The following is a 21,669-nucleotide window of genomic DNA, read 5'->3' on the forward strand; positions in this document are numbered from 1 at the left end:
GAGCAGAGCTTGGTGCCAGACCGTATCGAAGGCACGTGACATGTCAAGGGAGACAGCTCTGATTTCCTGTTTGGCGTTGAGACAGCAGAAGCAGCATGTCCAGAATGGAGTGACCTGGTCTGAGACCAAATTGATGATCAGAGATCAAGCCATTGGAGAAGAGGAAGGATTTGATATCCGAAGCAATGATGGATTACATGACATTGCTGATAATTGGGAGCAGGCTGTTTGGTCTGTAGTTGCAAAGATCTGTTTTTGCACATTTTTTGTGTAAAGCGGTAATGTTGGCTGATTTCCAAACTGATGGCAGATGACATTGAGTAAAACATTGAGAAACCTCTCCACCTTGTCAGGAGAGAAGGACACAGAGTCCAGGAGCAGCTGGGTTTGACTGAGCAAGGTGGGTGCAGAGAGAGATGGGTTCGGGACACGAGATGTTGAGACAAACACAGAGTTGAGGCATTCGGATTTGTCACGTGCGGTGTCAACTGTGTAGCCATTTGAGGTGAGGGAGGGGATGGAGGGGGAACAAACACCAGAAACAGATTGGCCAGACGCCACCAAGATTTGGAAGAGGGAGACAGGTTTGAGAGTTCATTCTTGAGAGCAGAGAGATATTGCTTCCTGGCTCTCCTGAGGGTAGACACACATTTGTTCCGAGCTTGGTGGAAGGAACTGAGATTGCCTTCAGTTGGATTAGCCTTCCAAGAGGCAAAGGCAAGTTGTTTCAGGGCAACTGCCTCACCACAAGATTCAGTGTACCATGGACGGGAGGAAGGGTATGACAACTGAAGACAATATGGGTTAAATCTGTGCATGAGAGAGAGCAGTTTACTTTGGAAGAATTCCCAGAAAGAGTTGATGTCAGAGGCAGTAGAGATGGGAGACCAGGCTGCTTGAAGACCATGCCAGTTGGCCTTAGTGAAATGCCAAACTCATCGATGCTGAGGAAGGTCTCTGAGAATGGCCAGAGAGATGTCTACTTTAACAAGCACATGATCAGAAGAACCGATTGGAGCAAAAGAAGGGCAGCAGACATTTGCAGGAAAGTTTGTCATAACCAAGTCTAGAAGAGAAGATGCTCCGTTGACTGAGATCCAGGTCGGGAAATTGACAGATTGTGTCAGTCCCAATGATTCACAGAAGTCCTTTGCTGAGATGCCATGGCTGGTGAGAGAGGTACCCACACCCAGCCAGGTGGCATGATGACAGTTGAAGTCGCCACATATGAGGAAGAGAGAGTTGGGATGATTGGATAGAAGTTGGTCCATGTTGTCAGACAGCGAGATGTAGATGGAGTCATCACTGTTTGGAGGACGGTACAAAACACAAATGAACAAAAGGTGGGAGCAGAGAGGAAGCTGTAGCCAGAGGAACTCCTGGGGATGGGGTGGAGAGATGGTACTGACCCTAGATGTGACATGACATTGAGGAGGGTGGGTACAGAGAAATGTGGGTTAAATGATGAAAATGGGGGTTGATTTGTGTATATAAACTGAACATCAAAAGAAACTTGTCACTTTCATTTTTTGAAATGTGCAGCTTTACAAACACGTTTCTTCAATTGTAATGGCTGATTATGTAACGAGAACTTCCCTTCAATCACCTGGTTGATCAACAATGGCATGCTTAAGTGGTTCTGTATAGGGATCTTTCCCTTTAAATAATGACCCTCATAATGAAATCCTTCGGTTCTCGTGGTTAGACATTCATTTACTGCTGTCTATAGTCACTCTAAAGTCTAGAGGCTTCTGACAGGGAAAACAACAAGAAACTTCAGATGCCATGCCTGACATCTGAACAACGTTTAAGGGCAATTGAGATGCTTGAGGCTGCTGTAAGCCAGCGAACAATTGCCCAACGTCTTGGTTGCTCACAGCCTGCAATTTCCATCCTGGCCAGGCGTTACGGTGAAACTGGAACTGTGAATGATGGTCCACGAAGAGGAAGACCACGAGTAACCACCCCCAAACCAAGACCGCTGGATTGTGCTGCAGCATCTTTGTGGTCGTTTCCACCCTGCGTCGCAAACAGCTGCAGTGACAAAAGGTCGCCACAACAACCGCATCAGTGTCTCTACTGTGCGGAGGCACTTGAGAAGTTGGGGCCTGGTGGCAAGACGTCCTTGCAGAGGTCCAGTGTTGAACGCAGTGCATCGGAAGAACAGATGAAGATGGTGTCTGCAGCATCGCCGCTGGACACAGCAACAGTGGAGTGCGGTCTTGTTCAGCGATGAGTCCAGATTTGGCACAGAGGTGGGTAAAAGGTATGCACCATGCTGTATTCGCCAGATCAATCGTTGGGGAGGACCCAGTGTGATGGTATGGGCCGGCATTTCCACCCGATTCAGGACACCTCTGGTCGTCATCGAAGGCAATCTCACTAGTCAGCGTTATGTCAATGAAGTTTTGAGACCTCATCTGCTGCCATTTCTCCAGGCTCATCCTGACATCGCAGTTTCCAGCAGGAGAACGCTCGACCCCATGCTGCTCGCCTGACCACCAACTTCCTCTAGGAACAGGGTGTTGAAGTGATGCCTCGGATGCCTTATTCCCTTGACCTCAATCCCATGGAGCATTTATGGGATGAGCTTGTTCGACGTCTTGTATCGGGGAGATCAACGGCTCTCAATCGGCAAATGCTCATTCAAGGCTTGCAGGAGGAGTGGGACAGACTTCCCCAGGACCGCATCAGACGCCTGGTCCAGAGCATGCGTCGGAGGTGTACATCCTGCATCACAGCTCAGGAAGGACACACACGATATTGAGGACTGCTGTCATTCTGTCCTTGACTGTTAGGAGTGTTGTATCCATTCCTGTGTCATTTTGTTTTGACTGTATTCAGGTGCGTGCCTTTGTGTTGCAGTGCTGTGACTTTTGTTGCACCACACCTTGTGATGTTATTGCTTTTTGTTTTTTGTGATTGAGGCAACCTCTTGTTTATTGACATGTGTTTAGTAAAGATAACTGAACTTTACCTCTGTGATGAAATATTTTTAATTTTTGCTTGGAGGATTTCAATGAGTGTCCTTCTAAAGATTTGATAAGTTTTTTTTGATGTTGAGTATATATATACAGTCACGTGAAAAAGTAAGTACACCCCATGTAAAGTTTTGACTTTTTCAACATATTTCAACATACAGCTATTTGATCTTCATTTCAACAATATTGATAGATAAAGGTGATATAATATAACAAATATCATGAAACATTTACATTTTGTAGTCCATTGTATAATTAAAATAAACATAAATGCAAATTTCGCATGTGGAAAAAGTAAGTACACCCTTGGCTCTAATAGGTGGTATTGCCCCCTTTGGCAGAAACAACCTCAAGTAGCCATTTCTTATAACTGTCGACCAGTCTCTGACATCGACTGGGAGAAATTTTTGCCCACTCCTCCATGCAGAATTCTTTCAGCTGTGCGATGTTTGAGGGGTTTCTTGCATGCACAGCTCGTTTCAAATCCCCCAACAACATCTCAATGGGATTTAGATCTGGGCTTTGACTTGGCCATTCCAGAACCCTCCATTTCTTTCTTTTCAGCCATTCCTTGGTGGATTTACTGGTATGTTTAGGGTCATTGTCATGTTGCAAGGTCCACCTTCGGTTGAGCTTCAACTTTCCGACAGATGGCCTCACATTATCCTCAAGCACCCTCTGGTACAATGAAGAATTCATAGTGGATTCTATGATGGTGAGCTGCCCAGGCCCTGATGCAGCAAAGCTGCCCCAAACCATAATATTTCCACCACCATGCTTTACAGTTGGTGTATCAGGTTCTTGTGGTCAAATGCTGTCTTTGGTTTTCGCCAAACATGTCTTCTAGTACTGTGGCCAAATAGCTCTACCTTTGACTCATCTGTCCAGAGCACATTGTTCCAGAAGTGCTGGTCTTTGCCGAAGTGTTCATTGGCAAACTTTAGTTTTGCCCTGATGTTCTTTCTGGACAGCAAAGGTTTCCTCCTGGCACACCTCCCATGTAGATCAAATTTGTGCAGCCTCTTTCTAATGGTAGACTCGTGCACTTTGACATCAACAGTGGCAAAAGCTACCTGTAGATCCCGTGATGACATTCTGGGGTTCTTAGAGACTTCTTTCAGCATCTTGCGGTCTGCTCTCGAGCTGAACTTGCTGGAGCGGCCTGGCCTGAACAAGTTGGCAGTTGTTTGGAATCTTCTCCACTTGTAGATGAGCTTCCGGAAAGTCGAGTGATTGATTTCAAATTGTTTGGAGATCTTTTAAAATCCCTTCCCAGACTCGTAGGCATCTATAACCTTTTTTCTGAAGGCCTCAGAGAGCTCTTTTGATCTAGGCATGGTGACGCCGCACACTTCTACAACAAAGAGCAAACCAAACTAAATGTCTGAGGTTTAAATAAGACAGGTTCCTCCAAGATCCTCTCTGACAATGTTCTAATCATTTGCACCTGAGCTGGTGCACCTGATTCTAATTTTAGGTATTTGAAGTAGTGATAAATGTAGGGGTGTACTTACTCTTTCCACATGCGAAATTTGCATTTATGTTTATTTAAATTATATAATGGACTACAAAATGTAAATGTTTCATGATATTTGTTATATTATATCACCTTTATCTATCAATATTGTTGAAATGAAGAGCAAATAGCTGTATGTTGAAATATGTTGAAAAAGTCAAAACTTTACATGGGGTGTACTTACTTTTTCACGTGACTGTATATATATTCATATATTCATATACATCGGGGCCCATTTAATTTTGGGGACGCGTGATTGTGCTAATACATTCTCGTATATGGTATGGGGGTGGGGGACTGGGGGAGGGAGTTCAATATTCAACCATATTGGTGTACATAATAAATAAATGTCCCTTCAATAATATGGAACTGGGTGTAAGCAGGAAGTGATAAAGATCACAGTTGACAGAAGATGGCGGCGACGTGCCACCTCAGAGGTGGGATATATACTCTTCATTCTTTCCTCGAAAGTAAATTTTTTTTTTTTGCAGAATAAGCTTCCTGTATGCATTTTAAGCTTTCCCATCACACATTCCAAAGGAAACATCATGAAGGAGCTGCGACCTGTAACTGTTACCTTGTAACCTTGTATGCATCCATCAGGATACAGTGATGTTTGATCTCACCCCGAATGGCTGCCATCCATCTCTAAAAGGCACAGACCAGGTCCTATTATTTAGTGAGGAACAAATGACATTTCATGTTTATTGGCAATTTAGATTCCTTGAGTTAAGACAAGGAATCTTGTTTGAAAGGTTCTCACGTGCTTCCTTCTATAAATCAACTGATCACTTATCGATGGAATGACTCAAATGTTCACATAGGGCATGACTATATTATTGAATGGGAAGGCTGGTACATTATTGGTATTGTATTATTATTGATGGTTCATTATTGTCCTAAGTAAAATACATTATTACATTGTTGGTATTGTATTATTATTGCTGGTACATTATTCGTCAGTGGAAATTATTCACCTTTTTATTTCCTCATAGTGGTTCAATATTTATAGGACAAGCTGTGATGTTGAAATAACAGGTATTTGTTCGGTGTGAGATGTCATAATAGTGGCAACCAATGGTTCAATAAATTCACTTACAACTAGAACTACACTCGGTAGAGCACATGTACCCCCGCCAGGCTGAACAGTTTGTTTTGTATCCCACTGATAGGCTGGATAGGGATTCGGTCCTGAACCAAAATCGAATCGGCTTGTTCTTGTCACTGACTCAACTCATCCACTTCAGCTTTGTCACAAGTCGTCCACAACGTTTTGAAATATTGTAGCGGCTGCCGCTGGGTTTTCACAATCGCCTTGCACCTATCAAGGACGCGGAGCGATCACCATGCCGGGCTCGTCCAGGACGCCCGGGCAGGCCCGCGCTCAACTTGCCAGGCCTCGGTCGGGACGCCCGGGCATGCCCGGGCATGCCCGGGCAGGCTCCCCCTCAACTTGCCAGGCCGCAGCCAGGACGCTGGGCCACGCCCCCTGGCGCCGGGCCTGGGCAAACCCCCTGGGAGAATAGATATATATTGCTGACCGATAAACGGGTTTTCAGAGTGCCTGAGTGTTTGATTTCATTAAAGCAACTCGGATGAATTCTAGCTTTTTGTCGAGTCCATTCTTCCGATCGACGTGGGAGCCCCAGCTCCTACATTGGTGACCTATCGACATGGACATGGCAGTCGCCCTTAAACTGCCTACCTTCTGGGAGGCTCATGCGGCGGTTTGGTTCGCACAGGCGGAGTCCCTGTTCGCCCTGCGAGGCATCACGGCCGACGACACCCGCTTCCACCATGTGGTAGCTGCGCTCGGGTCGGCTACCGCGGCCCGCGCCCTGAGCCTCCTCGAAAGCCCGCCAGCCGCTGACAAATACGGCGCGATTAAGAAGCTGCTCCTCGATGCTTTCGCCCTCCCATCGGCGGAACGCGCACGGCGCCTGCTCGAACTGCCTGAGCTCGGCGACACGCGCCCTTCCGAGCGAATGGACTACATGCTTTCACTGCTCGGCGAGCACTCTCCGGCATTCCTGTTCCGGGAGCTGTTCTTCCGTCAGCTGCCTAACCCGGTACGCCTCGCCCTGGCAAGCACGACGATCACAGATCCCCGGGCCCTTGCCAGAGAAGCCGACAAGATCTCCGCCGCAGGACAGCGCATCGCAGCGGCGACATGGGACCCACCGCCGTCCGACGCAACACCCATGGCGCCCGAGCACCCGGCACGGTCGACGGCCGAACTGCCGACGCAATTGGCGGCCGCTCTACCGAGCCGACCACCTCCAGCACGACGACCGAGGCCTCCACCTGACCAAGCGTGGTGTTACTATCATGCCAGGTTCGGACAGAAGGCCCGAACATGCCGACCCCCGTGCACCTTCGGCAGGCCGGGAAACGGCCAGGCCGGCGTTCATTACCAGCCATGAGCGCCGGCCACACGGGCAACTTACTGTTCATCACGGATAAAGCGTCCGGACGGCGCTTCCTGTGCGACACCGGCGCCCAACTGAGCGTCATACCCGCCTCTGACCAGGACAGGCAATCCGCGGTTTGCGGCCCCTCCTTGGTTGCGGCCAACGGATCGACTATCTGCACCTTCGGCCCGCGCAACGTCACCCTCTGCTTCGGCGGCCAATGCTTTGCTTGGACGTTTGTAACCGCCAACGTGCCCATGGCTCTGCTAGGCGCCGACTTCCTCTGCGCACACGGACTGCTGGTGGACGTCCAACGGCGTCGTTTAATCAACGCTGAAACCTTCAGCTCCCTGGTATGCACATTGAGCAGCTCCGCGCCGACCGAGCTGGCATGCACCGTCCCGGCGGCGAACGAGTTTGCTCGCCTGCTCGCGGAGTTCCCGGCCCTCACGCGGCCGACGTTTTCGGCCGTCGCAGTACGGCATGGGATCGAGCACCACATACCAACCACGGGCCCGCCGGTCTACGCCAGGGCCCGCCGCCTCGACCCAGCCAAGCTCGCCGTAGCGAAGGCCGAATTCGACGCGTTGGAGCACCTCGGCATCGTGCGGCGCTCCGATAGCGCGTGGGCCTCGCCACTGCACATCGTGCCAAAGCCGGGGGGTGGATGGTGCCCGTGTGGCGACTACCGCCGTCTCAATGACGCTACCACCCCCGACAGGTACCCGATCCCGCATATCCAAGACTTCTCCGCCCGTCTGGCGGGACGGGTCATTTTTTCGAAAATTGATCTCATACGGGGATATCACCAGGTACCTGTCAGAGCGGCCGACGTCCCTAAAACGGCAGTCATCACGCCGTTCGGCTTATTCGAATTCTTGCGGATGCCGTTTGGTCTCAAGAACGCGGCTCAGGCGTTCCAGCGCTTGATGGACGGCGTGCTGCGTGACCTGCCGTTCCTTTTCGTTTACCTGGACGACATCCTCGTCGCCAGCACGTCCCGGGCCGAGCACCTCCTCCACCTCCGAACACTGTTCGGGCGCCTCAGCGAGCACGGCCTCATCGTCAACCCGGCCAAATGCCACTTCGGCACGACGGCCGTTGATTTTTTGGGCCACCACATCACCAAGAACGGGGCCGTGCCGCTGCCCACCAAGGTCGAGGCCATCACCACGTTCCCGCGTCCCCGCACCATAAAGGCCCTGCAGGAATTCCTGGGAATGGTGAATTTTTATCACCGCTTCGTGCCCCGCGCGGCTCAACTCATGCGGCCCCTCTACGAAGCCCTCCGGGGCAAGCCGGCCAAGCACGACATCGCCTGGTCCGCAGCAATGGATGCGGCCTTCCAACGCTCAAAGCGGGCCCTCGCCGACGCAACACTGCTCGCTCACCCGGTGCTCAACGCTCCCATCGCCCTCACCACGGATGCCTCCGACTACGCGGTGGGCGCCGTACATGAGCAATGGGTGAACGGGGTTTGGCAGCCACTCGCTTTTTTCAGCCGGCAGCTCCGGCCGAACGAGCTCAAATACAGCACGTTTGACCGGGAGCTCCTCGGTCTGCACCTGGCCGTCCATTTCCGCCACCTCCTGGAGGGCCGACCTTTCACGGCGTTCGTCGACCACAAGCCGTTGGTTTACGCCATGGCCAAGGTCACGGAGCCATGGTCGGCCCGCCAACAGCGCCACCTCTCCGCCGTGTCGGAGTTTACCACGGACATCCGGCACGTCGCCGGCAAAAACAACGCCGTGGCCGACTGTCTTTCCCAGGCCAGCGCGAACGCGGTCCACCTGGGCGTGGATTTTGCGCTTATGGCGGCGGACCAAACCACCGACACCACGGTGCAAGCCCTCCGGGCGGCGGACACGGGCCTCCGCCTGGCCGACATCCCCTTCGCGGACACTGTCCTGCTCTGCGACGTCTCCCAAGGCCAGCCTCGCCCCATCGTGCCCGTCACCTGGCAACGCCGCATCTTCGCCTCCCTCCACGGCCTTTCCCACCCGGGCCGGAAAGCTTCCCAGAAGCTGGTGTCGGCGCGTTTCGTCTGGCACGGCCTTCGTCGGGACGTCCGCGATTGGACCAGCACCTGCACGGCCTGCCAACGGGCCAAGGTCCACCGACACACCCAGGCCCCGCTGGCACCTTTCACCGTGCCCGAACGACGTTTCGACCACGTCAACGTGGATCTGGTGGGCCCCCTCCCCCCGTCACGGGGGTTCACACACCTGCTCACCATGGTGGACAGGACCACCAGGTGGCCGGAGGCCGTTCCCCTCATCTCCACCACCACCGCCGACGTGGCGCAGGCTTTCATCGCCACCTGGGTCGCCCGCTTCGGCGCACCGGCGGACATCTCGTCAGACCGCGGACCACAGTTCACCTCCGAGCTGTGGGGCGCGGTCGCCCGCAACCTGGGGGTCAAGCTCCACCGTACTACGGCCTACCACCCCCAAGCAAACGGGTTGTGCGAGCGTTTCCACCGCTCCATGAAGGCCGCGCTCATGGCCGGCCTTCAAGACGGCGGTTGGACCGACCGGCTGCCGTGGGTCCTTTTGGGCCTTCGCACGGCCCCCAAGGAGGACCTCCAGGCATCCACCGCCGAGCTTGTCTATGGCCAGGTGCTACGCGTCCCGGGCGAATTCGTGCCCGACGCTACCAGTCCCTGGTCCGCAGCTCACCAGCGCTCGGACCTCCAGGAGGCCGCCCGACGGTTTGCCCCCGTGCCAACATCCCACCACGGTGACCCCCAGTCCTACGTCCCCCCAGCACTCCGCACAGCGAAGTATGTTTTTGTGCGTCACGACGCACATCGGTGGCCTCTCCAGCCGCCGTACGACGGGCCCTTCCGGGTGCTGCGACGGGACGACAAGTCGTTCGTCATCGACATCGGCGGCAGGTCGGACCGGATTGCAGTGGACCGCCTCAAGCCGGCGCACGTGGACGTCGACCACCCACCACGGGTGGCCCTTCCGCCGCGGCGAGGCCGCCCCCCGTCCACGGTGCCCCCCACTCGACCGCCCACCACCTCACCGGACCCCCTCCCACGACCCGCCAGGGGTCGCTTCGGCCGGGTCATCAGGACCCCCCTCAAATTGACCCTGCCGGTGCAAGTCGATTCTGGGGGGACGTGTGTAGCGGCTGCCGCTGGGTTTTCACAATCGCCTTGCACCTATCAAGGACGCGGAGCGATCACCATGCCGGGCTCGTCCAGGACGCCCGGGCAGGCCCGCGCTCAACTTGCCAGGCCTCGGTCGGGACGCTGGGCCACGCCCCCTGGCGCCGGGCCTGGGCAAACCCCCTGGGAGAATAGATATATATTGCTGACCGATAAACGGGTTTTCAGAGTGCCTGAGTGTTTGATTTCATTAAAGCAACTCGGATGAATTCTAGCTTTTTGTCGCGTCCATTCTTCCGATCGACGTGGGAGCCCCAGCTCCTACAATATCGTACTAGTTTTAGCCCTCTTACTCAATGGTGAAGAATCACTTAAAAAATTTATCTGTTCCGGATCTGGATTCGAATCTGAATAAAAAACGAATCGATTCGTCCTTGTCACACTCCCAAACTGTCCACCAAATTTCGGCCGAATTCGTCTACAACTTTTTGAAATATGCTGCTATATATCGTTTTTAGTACTTTCTCTCAATAATGAAGAATGACTTTTAAAAATTCTCAGATCCAGATCCGGATCTTCACCAAAATCGAATCGTTTCGTCCGCGTCGCATACGTATTCTCTCCACCAAATTTCGGCCGAATTCGTCCACAACTTTTCAAGATATCCTGCTATATATCGTTTTTAGTCCTTTCTCTCAATAATGAAGAATGACTTTTTAAAATTCTCAGATCCAGATCTTCACCAAAATCGAATCATTTAGTCCGTGTCGCATACATATTATCTCCATCAAATTTCGGCCGAATCCGTCCACAACTTTTTGAGATATCCTGTTCACAAAAGCCAGACGGACAGACAGACTGGGCTGAAAACAAAACCTCCAACTACATACCCGTCTCTCCTCGTCACTGGCTGTTGAGAGATACCAAACACGTTTCTTTTCAGAGATGTGGACGATTTTAAATGGGAAGACAGCAGTGGGGGTGATTTCATCCTCGGCACGAAGAATCCTGCATGTGGATCACAACACACCAGCTTTATATATGCATACTTTTGTTTTAGGTATTACTTTTTCAAAATTGCAACTTAGTAATTTATAATAAATTATATTTTTATATTTGGTGCGGGTGAGATATTTGGCTGCCTTTTCATCGGTTGCTTTGTTGGTGTCCATTCCAAGTTGCCCTCAGGGTATGAAGAACCAACCACGATGTTTGTGAAAGGCCTCATATGGAGACCAGACTTGGTGGGTCAAGCAGATTACCTTCTCCATGAAGGTCATTTATGAGCAAGTTGGATTTTCTTTTAATTTCTCAATTTTTATGCCTCCGCTGAGAAAGTCGCCGGAGGCATTATGTTTTTGGGTTGTCCGTCCGTACGTCCTAAACCTCGTTTTTCTCAGCAACCATATGTCCGATTGAGACGAAACTTTCAGGGTAAGAGTGACACCCATGCAGAATGTTTTATGACAATTGTGATGTCATAGGTCACGTGGTATGGCAGCCATCTTGGATTAAAAGCGAATAATTAAAAAAGAGATTTCTCAGAAAACCGCTGAATGGAAAACTTTGAAACTTGGCACATTGTCAAGAACTCCCAATGTGGAACAAAAGCATGATGATGATGACATCATAGGTGAAGTGGTATACCAGCCAAAAATGTTTTAATCAAATTCCTCATCCGAAAAATCTGAAATTGCATGCACGTGATCTATGACCCACTTGTATTGAAATATTAAATTTATGACATCATAGGTCACATGGTTTGGCAGCCATATTGGATTGAAGGGAAATATTAAATAATTATTTCTCTGAAATCACTCACCCTATCGATGCGAAATTTTACAAATATCATCTAACACTAACACCATTGTTGCATATAGTTTGGAACTGATGTCATAGGTCAAGTGGTTTGGCAGCCATCTTGGATAGAAAAACGAACCTTATCCGATCAACACTAAACTTCACAAACGTGACCCCCTACCCATACATGTGCAGAGTGATGGCATCTACCCATTGTGGGCCAATGCGGAGGCATATTGATGACGCACTCGCATTTTTCTAGTTTATTTTTATTTTTATTTCTTTTAATTCACAGGGTTAATGGTGGTAGAAAAAAAAATCAGAGGTAGGGTTAAAGGCGGTAAAAAAGTCACAGGTCGGAATGGTAGCAGTGAAAAAGGAAATCGCAGGTAGGGTTAATAGCGGTAGAAAAATCAGAGGTAGGGTTAAAGGTGGTAAAAAGTCACAGGTAAGAATAATGGCGGTGGAAAAAAAAATTGCAGGGTTAATGGCGGTAGAACATCAAAGGTAGGGTGAAAGGCAGCATAAAAATCACAGGTAGGAATGGTGGCGGTGGAAAAAAAAAAAAAAATCGCAGGTTGGGTTAATAGTGGTAGATAAATCTGAGGTAGGGTTAATTGTGGTAGAAAAATCACAGGTAGGAATGGTGGCGTTGAAAAAAAAATTCGCAGGGTTAATGGTGGTAGATAAATCTGAGGTACGGTTAAAGGCGGTATAAAAATCACAGGTAGGAATGGTGGTGGTGAAAGAAGAAATTGCAGGTAGGGTTAAAGGCGGTAGAAAAATCACAGGTAGGAAAGGTGGCACTAAAAGAAAAATCACAGGTAGGATTAATAGCGGTAGAAATATCAGAGGTAGGGATGACGACATAATGGTGGTGCACCACTTGTGGCAATTATGAGTGACAATGTGACAGCAACAAGTTAATTCTCTTGATACAAGCTCAGTTTCTAGAATTTGCACATCAAGCCTATTTTCATGAGACACCCCTTACTTACAAGTATCTAATTCTGGCTACTCCAATAAACACAATGCATTGATACAATTATATACTAAAGATATAACCGAATCATGATTCAAAATTTGTCTTCCTGGACCCAGATATGTTTGTGGGAAGCAAGACTGCTTGTTTGACCTTTTGAGAATTTCTGGCTCTTTATAAAATTTGCTTTCTGAAACCTGCTATAAAATGTGAGCATGTGAACAAAGAAAGGCTCAAACATATTTGTGTGAATTATTTGTGGAGCATATAGACTGTGCTTAATAAGCACATATGGTCACCATGAGATCTGCACACTCAGTGAGCAAAAAATCCCCTAAATGTTCAGTAATTCCTAGAATAGGAACTATAACCAAAAAGGGAGGAAAGAGATGTGTAATGGCTTCTTAGAAGAAAATAAACATCTTCTGTCAACACCCAATCAACTGCGTTATGACGAGAGGAAAACCCCATGGGATTTCCCTGAATGTGGAATATAACTGAAGGTAGACCCATTTATGGTTGTTTAGAAATAATTTAATTGAGTGATGCAATCTAATTTGATCATGTGAATGATGATGTTACCGATGACATGCTAAACTAGAACGTCACTCGATAGAGCGCATACCTCCGCCAGACTGCAGTTTACATTTTGTATCCTACTGATAGGCCGGAATTGGACATGGATCTGACCCAAAATCGAATCGGCTTGTTCTTACAACCTAACCAGCTCATCCACAAAGTTTCGTCCCAATCTGTCCATAACTTTTTTGAGATATCGTGCTATGTATCATTTTGGCTCTGTATCTCAATTGTGAAGAATCACTTTAAAAATTCTGATATCTGGATCCAGATCGGGATCTTCCTCAAAATCGAATTACTTTGTCCTTGTCACACATCGAGCCAGTGCACCAAGTTTTGGCCGAATCTGTCAATAAAGTTTGAGATATCCTCCTCACATTCAAATACATACAGACAAACAATCAGGGGTGAAAACATAATGCCCCCCCTTCGGTGACGGAGGTAATATTACAAATGTGGATACCAAAGAATACCCGTCTTCATCTGTGTCAGCACATAAGTTAAGCAATGGATTTTAACAACTCAAAGTAAGGAAGAGAATGTTAACCGCTGTGGGGATGGAAGTGTATTTGACAATTTAGGTGTTAGCCTTTTGATCAAAGCAAACCACTGATTGCTGTCTTATTGGCTTTCAATTTATAAAAGTCATTGCTACACAAATGTGGATCCTGCCTCGCATTGCTTCCCGGGTACCCTCCCCACGTTGATTAATGTTAAAACAAATCAGCTGCATGCTTGACATTCCAAGGTGAAACTTATTTTACAGATGGGTCCCAAAGGCAAAAACACCTGTCACTATTTGGTGTCAGAAGTGGGATCCAGACGCCATAACCGTACCAAGTCTCACTGACGCTTTATTCAATCTCACGAGAGTAAGAAAACGAACAATAACAACAACAACAACAACAACAACCGGAAGCTTGCCCAGGATCATGGAATATGATCTGGTATCGACACACAAGACAGGTGCTTAAATTGCCTTGTCTGCTCCCCCAAACGCTCTCGATTAAGGAGCGAATGATAACGTTGTGGTAAAACCAGCCACGACGATCATAACAATCAGACCTTTGTCAGTTGGTGTTAGTAGGTAATAATATAAACATACTGCATATCACAGCCTGTTTTGTGTAGGTAATGACGAGTTACCTGTTGTATCCCTTGAGTGAGAAGGCACCTTGCGGCTGGGCTGAAGAGCTCGTTTTAAAGTAGTATATGCAGCCGCAATACACTACGATGAACCGGATTTGCCCTAAGGAAGAGTGCTAAATAAGTGTGCTGCCAATCTGTAAGCTTAAAAGCAAGAAAAAAACCCCCATTGAAATTCCACTCATGGATAAGCAATAAATCATGAATGTTCATGGCAGCAGTAGATATAAGAAATAATAATTTAAATGATCTCCCCCTCTGCAACAATCCGCAGGGCTGAAGCCAACTTAGCTTCTTTAATCCGGGAAAGAGTTAAGCATCATGTTGGATCGAATGAATTCCTGTCCGAACCAGCAGAGAGGGTATTGCATCAAAGTGTAGACCATTTCGAAAGATACCAAACTGAGAGCATATAATATCCAAACTGAGACACGACTGTGTTGTAATGTTTCTTTCCAATGGAGGCATACTCCACAATGTTCCAACTACTCTGCTCTGTTCTTTGAGTTCTTCCCTCTAGGTCTTCAGTTTCCCACCATCTCAGATCTTCCTCAATTCAAAACCATGATCTTTTCTTCCCTCGTTAACTCCTCCCCTTCTCACCTCACCCCAATCCCTCCTTCCAAATTGCCAGTTTTTCCTTCTGAAAGTTTCCTTCTGTATCCCTCTTGTCCACCCCATGCGTCCTCATTCCTCCGTGCACCCATTTTTTGTCCGCCTCTCTCTGTCCTGGCCTTTGGCTTGGCTGTTGGTATTTCCACCCTCTCTCTCTCTCTCTGCTGTTCCCTTTGTCCTGTTGCCTCCTGATCCGTTCAGTGTACTCGCACTAGCTCTTCCACGTCCCTCGGCTATTTATACCCCCCTCCCAATTTTTTTCCAAAACCTATCAATGGTTGAGCACACAGCAAAACCTATCCACCTACCTCAATAAATAAATGTCGCTGTATACACACAATACACAACAGGCATTTTAAGGCCATTTTCCCTGCTAGAGCGGGGGTTAGCCTTGCGGTCCCCATGACAATCTTCTCCATTTTGCCCTATTTTCTGCATCTCCCCTTGTTAACCCCCTTGCCCACATTTCTTCTTCCACCATCTTTAGCCAAGTCTTTCTCGGTCTTCCCCTTCCTCTACTTCCTTCAACATTCATTTCCATCACTCTTCTCAACCAGTCACTTTCATCCTTCCTCAACACATGACCAAACCATCTCAACCTGTTTCTCTTCACAGCATCAATCACAGGCTCTATTCCCATCATCTTTCGCAATTCATCATTTGTCTTCCTCTCTCTCAACGATACTCCGCACATCCACCGAACCATTCGCATTTCCACCCTTTCCAGCCTTCGTTGTGCTCTACGTTCATTACCCATGTCTCGCTCCCATAAATCATAACACTTCTCAAACATGCAGCATACACCTTTCCCTTCAGCTTCAATGTATAAACAAGGAGAATGTTTGAAATGTCTTAAAGAATATTTTTCATAGTTTTAGAAAGCTGTAGTCTGTGGTCACCTTATAGTAATATGAAAATAAGTATTTAAGTGTACAGAGACTTTTAGCTTCTATATCTCGAGCCTAATCAACCCCTTGTGGGCGTACAGCGGTTGCGCAGCTGGGAATTGGACTTCTTGTGTAAATATCCATAGGCACTGATGTTTGCAGGTATCGCCAGCAGATGCTGCGCACTGATGTAGGACATCGGGGTTGGCCAGGAGGCATGGGCAGGTTTCTCGAAGCTTTGATTGGCCATCAAGGTGGAGTCACCGTGTTCTCCAGCTCTGGAGAAAAGAACAGGGGAAAGGGAAGTCAAACAAAATGAAATATCGAGGAAATATTGATCAGACTGTAAACCACATGAATAATCTAACCACTTCATCTCTGCTCATGTTATTTTAAAGTTTCTTATTTTGGAGGAGGTGGGAGAAGGCGTGGGGGAGGTTTGGGGTAAATTATTTTTTTTCCTCTTCGACCAACAAGGAATGGTCTTGCACCTGCAAAACCCAGGATAGAATATAGTATAACTTCCAGTTAGTGTTGCATATTATTCCCAGTGATGGCTGATTTTCTTGTGACCTTCCTCTCCCCACCCATGCCAGCCCTATACTACACATGATACTGAATTTGAAGCACTTCCTTCACATGTGATTGGGAGAGAGGTAAGGCAGAATTGAGGAACAGAAGATATCTCCACAAAGCAATAACATGGATCCAAAATTGAAGAAGTATGCAATTATTGCATGGATTTCTACAAGTTTGAAGTTTATGTCAACACCAGTCATATTTCATCGACTTAAAAAATTGCCAATTAAAGTGTTACCCAGGAAGCTCATTCTCTAATGCAGGTGATATGAAAAAAAAACTTTCAAGTGATAATTTAGCATAATAACAACGCAGCCTTATTTGAACTCTTATTTCCTTAACTCAACTCTAGTTTCTAGTCCAACTAGAAAGGTACTTGGTAGAACGCGTACCTCCGCCAAGCTGAACAGTTTACGTTTTGCATCTCACGGATACGTCGGATCTGGATCCGGATCTGAACCAAAACCTAATCGGCTTGTTATTTTACCGAACCAACTCATCCACCTAGTTTTGTCATAATCTGTCCACAAATTTTTGAGAAATCCTTAGCCCTATTACTCAATGGGGGAAGAATCACTTAAAAAAAAATCTCCGATCCAGATCCGGATCTTCACCAAAATCCAATGAATTTGTAATTGTCACATACCCAACCTGTCCACCAAATTTCGTCCAAATCCATCCACAAATATTTGAGATATCCTGTTCACAAACAAATGGAACAAACGAAGAAACGGACAAACAAACAAACAGACAGAGGTGAAAACATACCTCCGTTCACCTTTGGTGGCGGAGGTAATAATAGGAGGGATTGAAGCAATGTTTAATATCCACCGAGGTGGATGAAGTTATATTATTCTTTAAAGGCCTCACAGCAAACAGAGGAGTTGAAACACGTGGAATGAAACCCAGAATGAATAAAGAAGAAAGATGATAAGTGAGGATTGATGAAGAGATGCATAGAATGAGGGCCTTGTTAGATTGTGGTGGCAGGATGGTGGCTCAAGGCTGTGCAATTGGGCTGTCCATACACAACGTGACTGGTCCCTGGTACTTAGAGTATATAGAACTCTCACCTCGTTTCTGAATCTGCTAGGGCTATGTAGGCCTACTGTATGGGAGCTTCGACACAAGTGGCCAGTTTCATATCAAATACAAATGCCATTATAAGGATATGCGCCCAGGCCTACGTTGTGCACAGGGCCTGCTCAAGACATTTTGCCCCATAATGATTGGAGAGTCTGCTCCGACTCGAGAAGTTCAAACCCTGGCCGCGTCATACCAAAAACTGTAAAAATGGTAGGTGCTGCTTCCTTGCAGACAAAACCCCCAGAGGTTGGCATCCATGGGTTACAGGAAATAACCCCTTGATTGACCCACTGAATGTGGAGAGAAAAGCAATGTCATAAATATGACGTCACTGGTACCCAGAGTGCTCTGGGAAATGGTGTCACTTCCTCCAATCTCAGCAGCTGTGTTTGTGTAAAAGTTGTCGAGTGTTGTCTCATGTATCTCATGTATCTGCCCGGTCAACAATATCGCAAGCACACCAATGGGAATGCGACACGCAGGGGTCAAACAGTGTTGCAGCGACCCTTGCTCCCTGAACCCGCGCCTCTCCCAAGGCAAATCCCAAAAGATGGAAAGCACTGAAGTTTGGGGCTAATTCACGCCCAGGAGACTGGAGAAAGAACCGAGCTGCCTGCTTGCTGACTAACTGCCCACCTGTTTGCTTCAAGGGACGGAACAAACGAGTTACATTGGAGTGAGGCATGGGTTCCCTGGGGGCGCATCGGCCTACATACTGATTTACACAATTTTTCCTTTCTGTTTCTACCTTCCTAATTTGTTGACCTGTGTTGCACAAAAGAGAATGATACAAAAGAGCTATCAACTATTAAACCTCTTCACCCATTTTGGCAAGGTACCGACATGCATATCACACCTTTCCTCTTCAGACGACGTCCATGGTTGACTGGGCAATTAACCCCCTGTTCTTCTAGCCAAAGAAAACTGCATAAAACAAAAAAGAAAAGCTAAACAAGGTCAGTCTTTTGCTATTTCAAACACTACCAGAGTTCCTTCACAGCTGCAGCCATTCACATACATGACACATACTGTACATGAGTAGCACATACATGACAATCCCAATGTTACATGCCCACTCAGCCACTGGACCAGTTTCTTCACTTATTGCTGAGTCGTCAGTGATAGTGTAGACAGAGACATACACACACCAGCAATAGCGTAGACCAGCAATAGGGGAGGGGAGGGTGGGGGAAGGGGAGGGGGGCGAGGGGGGGCGAAGGGGAGGGGGGAGGGGGGCGAGGGGAGGGGGGAAGCGGAGGGGGGAAGGGGATGGGGGAGGCAGGAGAGGAAGGGGAGTAGCTCACGTTTCTGAGTGAATGTGGCTCACGTTTCTGAGTTAAGTGTGATGCCGATCAGGAAGAGGAAGAACCCCTCTTGTCCACCCCATGGCAAAGACCGACTGGACAACCCTCCCATATACTTTCTGAATAATCCTCTCCAAGAAGTTCTGTCACTCAAGCTTTTGGGTCTCACTATCTGCCATGATCCTTCCTGGGAAAACCACATTTCCAAGCTGGCCTCCAAAGCCAGTCGCCGACTGGGCATCCGCCGTCGTGCAAAGTCCTTCCTTGGCACACCTGAGCTCCTCACCACATACAAGGCTTTCATCCGCAGCTCAATGGAGTACTGCTCTCCCCTCTGGGCTGGTGCTCCTGCCTCACACCTAGCTCGTCTTCACGCTGTTGAAACCAAAGCGTTCAGAATCATTGGAATCTCCCGCGATGACGCTATCTCCGAGGGCCTTTCACTTACTCACCGCAGGCAGGTTGGTGGTCTTTCCGTCTTCTACCGACTCCTCTCCGGCCTTGCTCCCCCAGCTCTCTCTGGGCTCTGTCCCCCAAATATTCCTACAGGTCGCACAAGATCTGCCTGCAACCCTCTTATGGTTAAACTGCCAAAATCAAGACTCTCTGCTCACCTTCACTCCTTCATTCCTCTTTTCTCCCGCCTCTGGAACAAACTCCCTCACTCTCTTCAATCCCACTCCTCCCTCCAGGTCTTTAAAACGGCTGTTCGCCACCATCTCTTATCTTCCCCAATCCAAAACCTTGATCTTTTCTACCTCCGCTAATTTCATCCCAAATCCACTTTTTTGAGGTGACTTTTGACTTCTTTCCTGGAAGTCCTTGGTGTCCTTGCGTTTTATACCTATCCTGCCTCCCTCCAGGCCCTCTCCCTCCAAAAACATCTCCCGATGTCCCTGCTCTCAAATGTTGTGTTTGTGTGCTTCCTCCCCTTCTCTCCCCATCTTGTCGACCGCTCCCCTTTTTATATACTTTGTTTGCTTGTTTGTTTGATTTGTTTGTTTGATAAATGTTAGCTCTTTCACGAGCCTCGACTCTGTATACAAAAAAAAACCAAAAAAAAAAAACCCATACTACCAAATTCGTACACTTCCGGAATAGTTTGATTTATTTGTATTAAAATGTCTGGTAATTGTTTTGTATTTATGTATGCGAATGTGTACTTGTATATAACTATCATTAATTTTAAAAGGCTTCGGCACTATCGAGGGATTTTTTTTTTTAACTCCAAAAAAACGAACTTTTTTTTCTACAATTTTTATTTTATTTTTATTTTTGCCAAAAACACTCCCAGGCACTCACTGATGAACCTCTGAAAGTTTGATGAAGATCCGTTCTGCCATCTCTGAATAAAACGCGGACACACAAAAACTGTCAAGATCTCGCGAGATCTTGGAGACGACGGCAGGGATTTTCGAAGCTCCACACGGTCTCCACGTTTTCAAAGTTAAGTCTGTTCACAATTGTATTTTGTCGAAACTGTATTTATCTTTCGGTGTGTGAACTTATAGTGTGCCCCTTGGAAGTTTATCGGTGTTTATCTTTCATAAATTAATCGTTTGTTTGCTGCGTCCCGAGCGAGGCCTTGCAGCCTCAGGCTTCCCCCGTCGAAGGTTGTTTCTTCCTTCGCTGTTTTGCTAGGTTTTTTGATTTTACCTTCTCCCCCAAACTTCGCCAAACATCTACTCTTTGTCTGACGTTGTAACCCCGCCCCCCACCACCCCAAAAAACAAAAAAACAAACAAAAAAACCCTTTTATTTCCCTTTCTCCTCGTGTGCTTTTGTTCCATCGTGCGCCTCTGTCCATGTGCGCTGTCCTGCCCCGCCCCCATTATCGCCCTGCCTTCCACCTTTTGCCCTGTTCAAGTGACTCGTGGTGTCCCTCTTGGCTCCCTCTCCCCGTTGGTATTTTTGTGAATATAAGATTGTTCTTCACGGTTCTGTTTAAATATGTTTAAACTTTCCCCTTCAGTGTTTTATTCAGTGGTTTATTACAACATGCTGTTTTTCTTCCTATTTAAAAGGCTCCTTTCAATTTCCTCTTCAACTCATTCCATTTCAAAAAAATATTCAATCTCTTATAATTCTTTCTCACTACATGCTCTAAATTCTCATTCATTCCACCCCTCCTCCATCGTTCTTAAACGGATCGCTAACTTGAAAATCACAACAAACCCAATTTGTTATAAATGTTCATCTTTCATTAATCATCCACTTTCTAAACGTCCTCCTTGCCCCTCCCCTCCAAATCTCCCCCTTGCCCCTCCCTTCCAAATCTCCCCCCTTGCCCCTCCCCTCCTAAACTCCCTCCTTGCCCCTCCCCTCTGAAACTCCCCCTTGCCCCTCCCCCCAAATCCCCCTTGCCCCCCCTCCAAATCTCCCCCTTTGCCCCTCCCCTCCTAAACTCCCCCCTTGCCCCTCTCCTCCTAAACTCCCCCCTTGCCTTTCCCCTCCTAAACTCCCCCCTTGCCCCTCCCATTCAAAACTCCCCCCCAACCCCTCCCCTTCAAATCTACCCCCCAACCATCCCTCCCAAATTCTCCCTCCTCCCACCTCCTTCTCAAAGCTGCCTCCTCCCCACTTCGTCTCCCTTCAATCTCATACCTCCACCTCCCCCAACCTTCGACCTTCCTCTGCCCCCCCTCAAACAACCCCTCACTGTGCCTCA

At 48.0% G+C, this 21,669-nt stretch overlaps 1 protein-coding gene across 2 annotated transcripts in view; it reads right to left on the minus strand.

The window, feature by feature from the left end:
• Window positions 1-21,669, minus strand: part of LOC137423663 (SH3 domain-binding protein 2) — a 69,528-nt gene that overhangs the window by 25,637 nt on the left and 22,222 nt on the right. For both annotated transcript variants that reach the window (XM_068111048.2, XM_068111050.2), the window contains exons 2-5: window positions 16,132-16,310; window positions 14,531-14,633; window positions 10,914-11,031; window positions 5,075-5,145 (exon numbers count right to left, since the gene is read on the minus strand). In XM_068111048.2, coding sequence (XP_067967149.2) covers window positions 5,075-5,145; window positions 10,914-11,031; window positions 14,531-14,633; window positions 16,132-16,282 — 443 coding nt within the window. In that variant the 5' untranslated portion in view covers window positions 16,283-16,310. The remainder of the gene's footprint in view (window positions 1-5,074; window positions 5,146-10,913; window positions 11,032-14,530; window positions 14,634-16,131; window positions 16,311-21,669) is intronic.

This window comes from Myxine glutinosa, chromosome 3 (genome assembly GCF_964187855.1).
Source record: "Myxine glutinosa chromosome 3, kmMyxGlut1.1, whole genome shotgun sequence".
In the NCBI taxonomy this organism is placed as follows: domain Eukaryota; kingdom Metazoa; phylum Chordata; class Myxini; order Myxiniformes; family Myxinidae; genus Myxine; species Myxine glutinosa.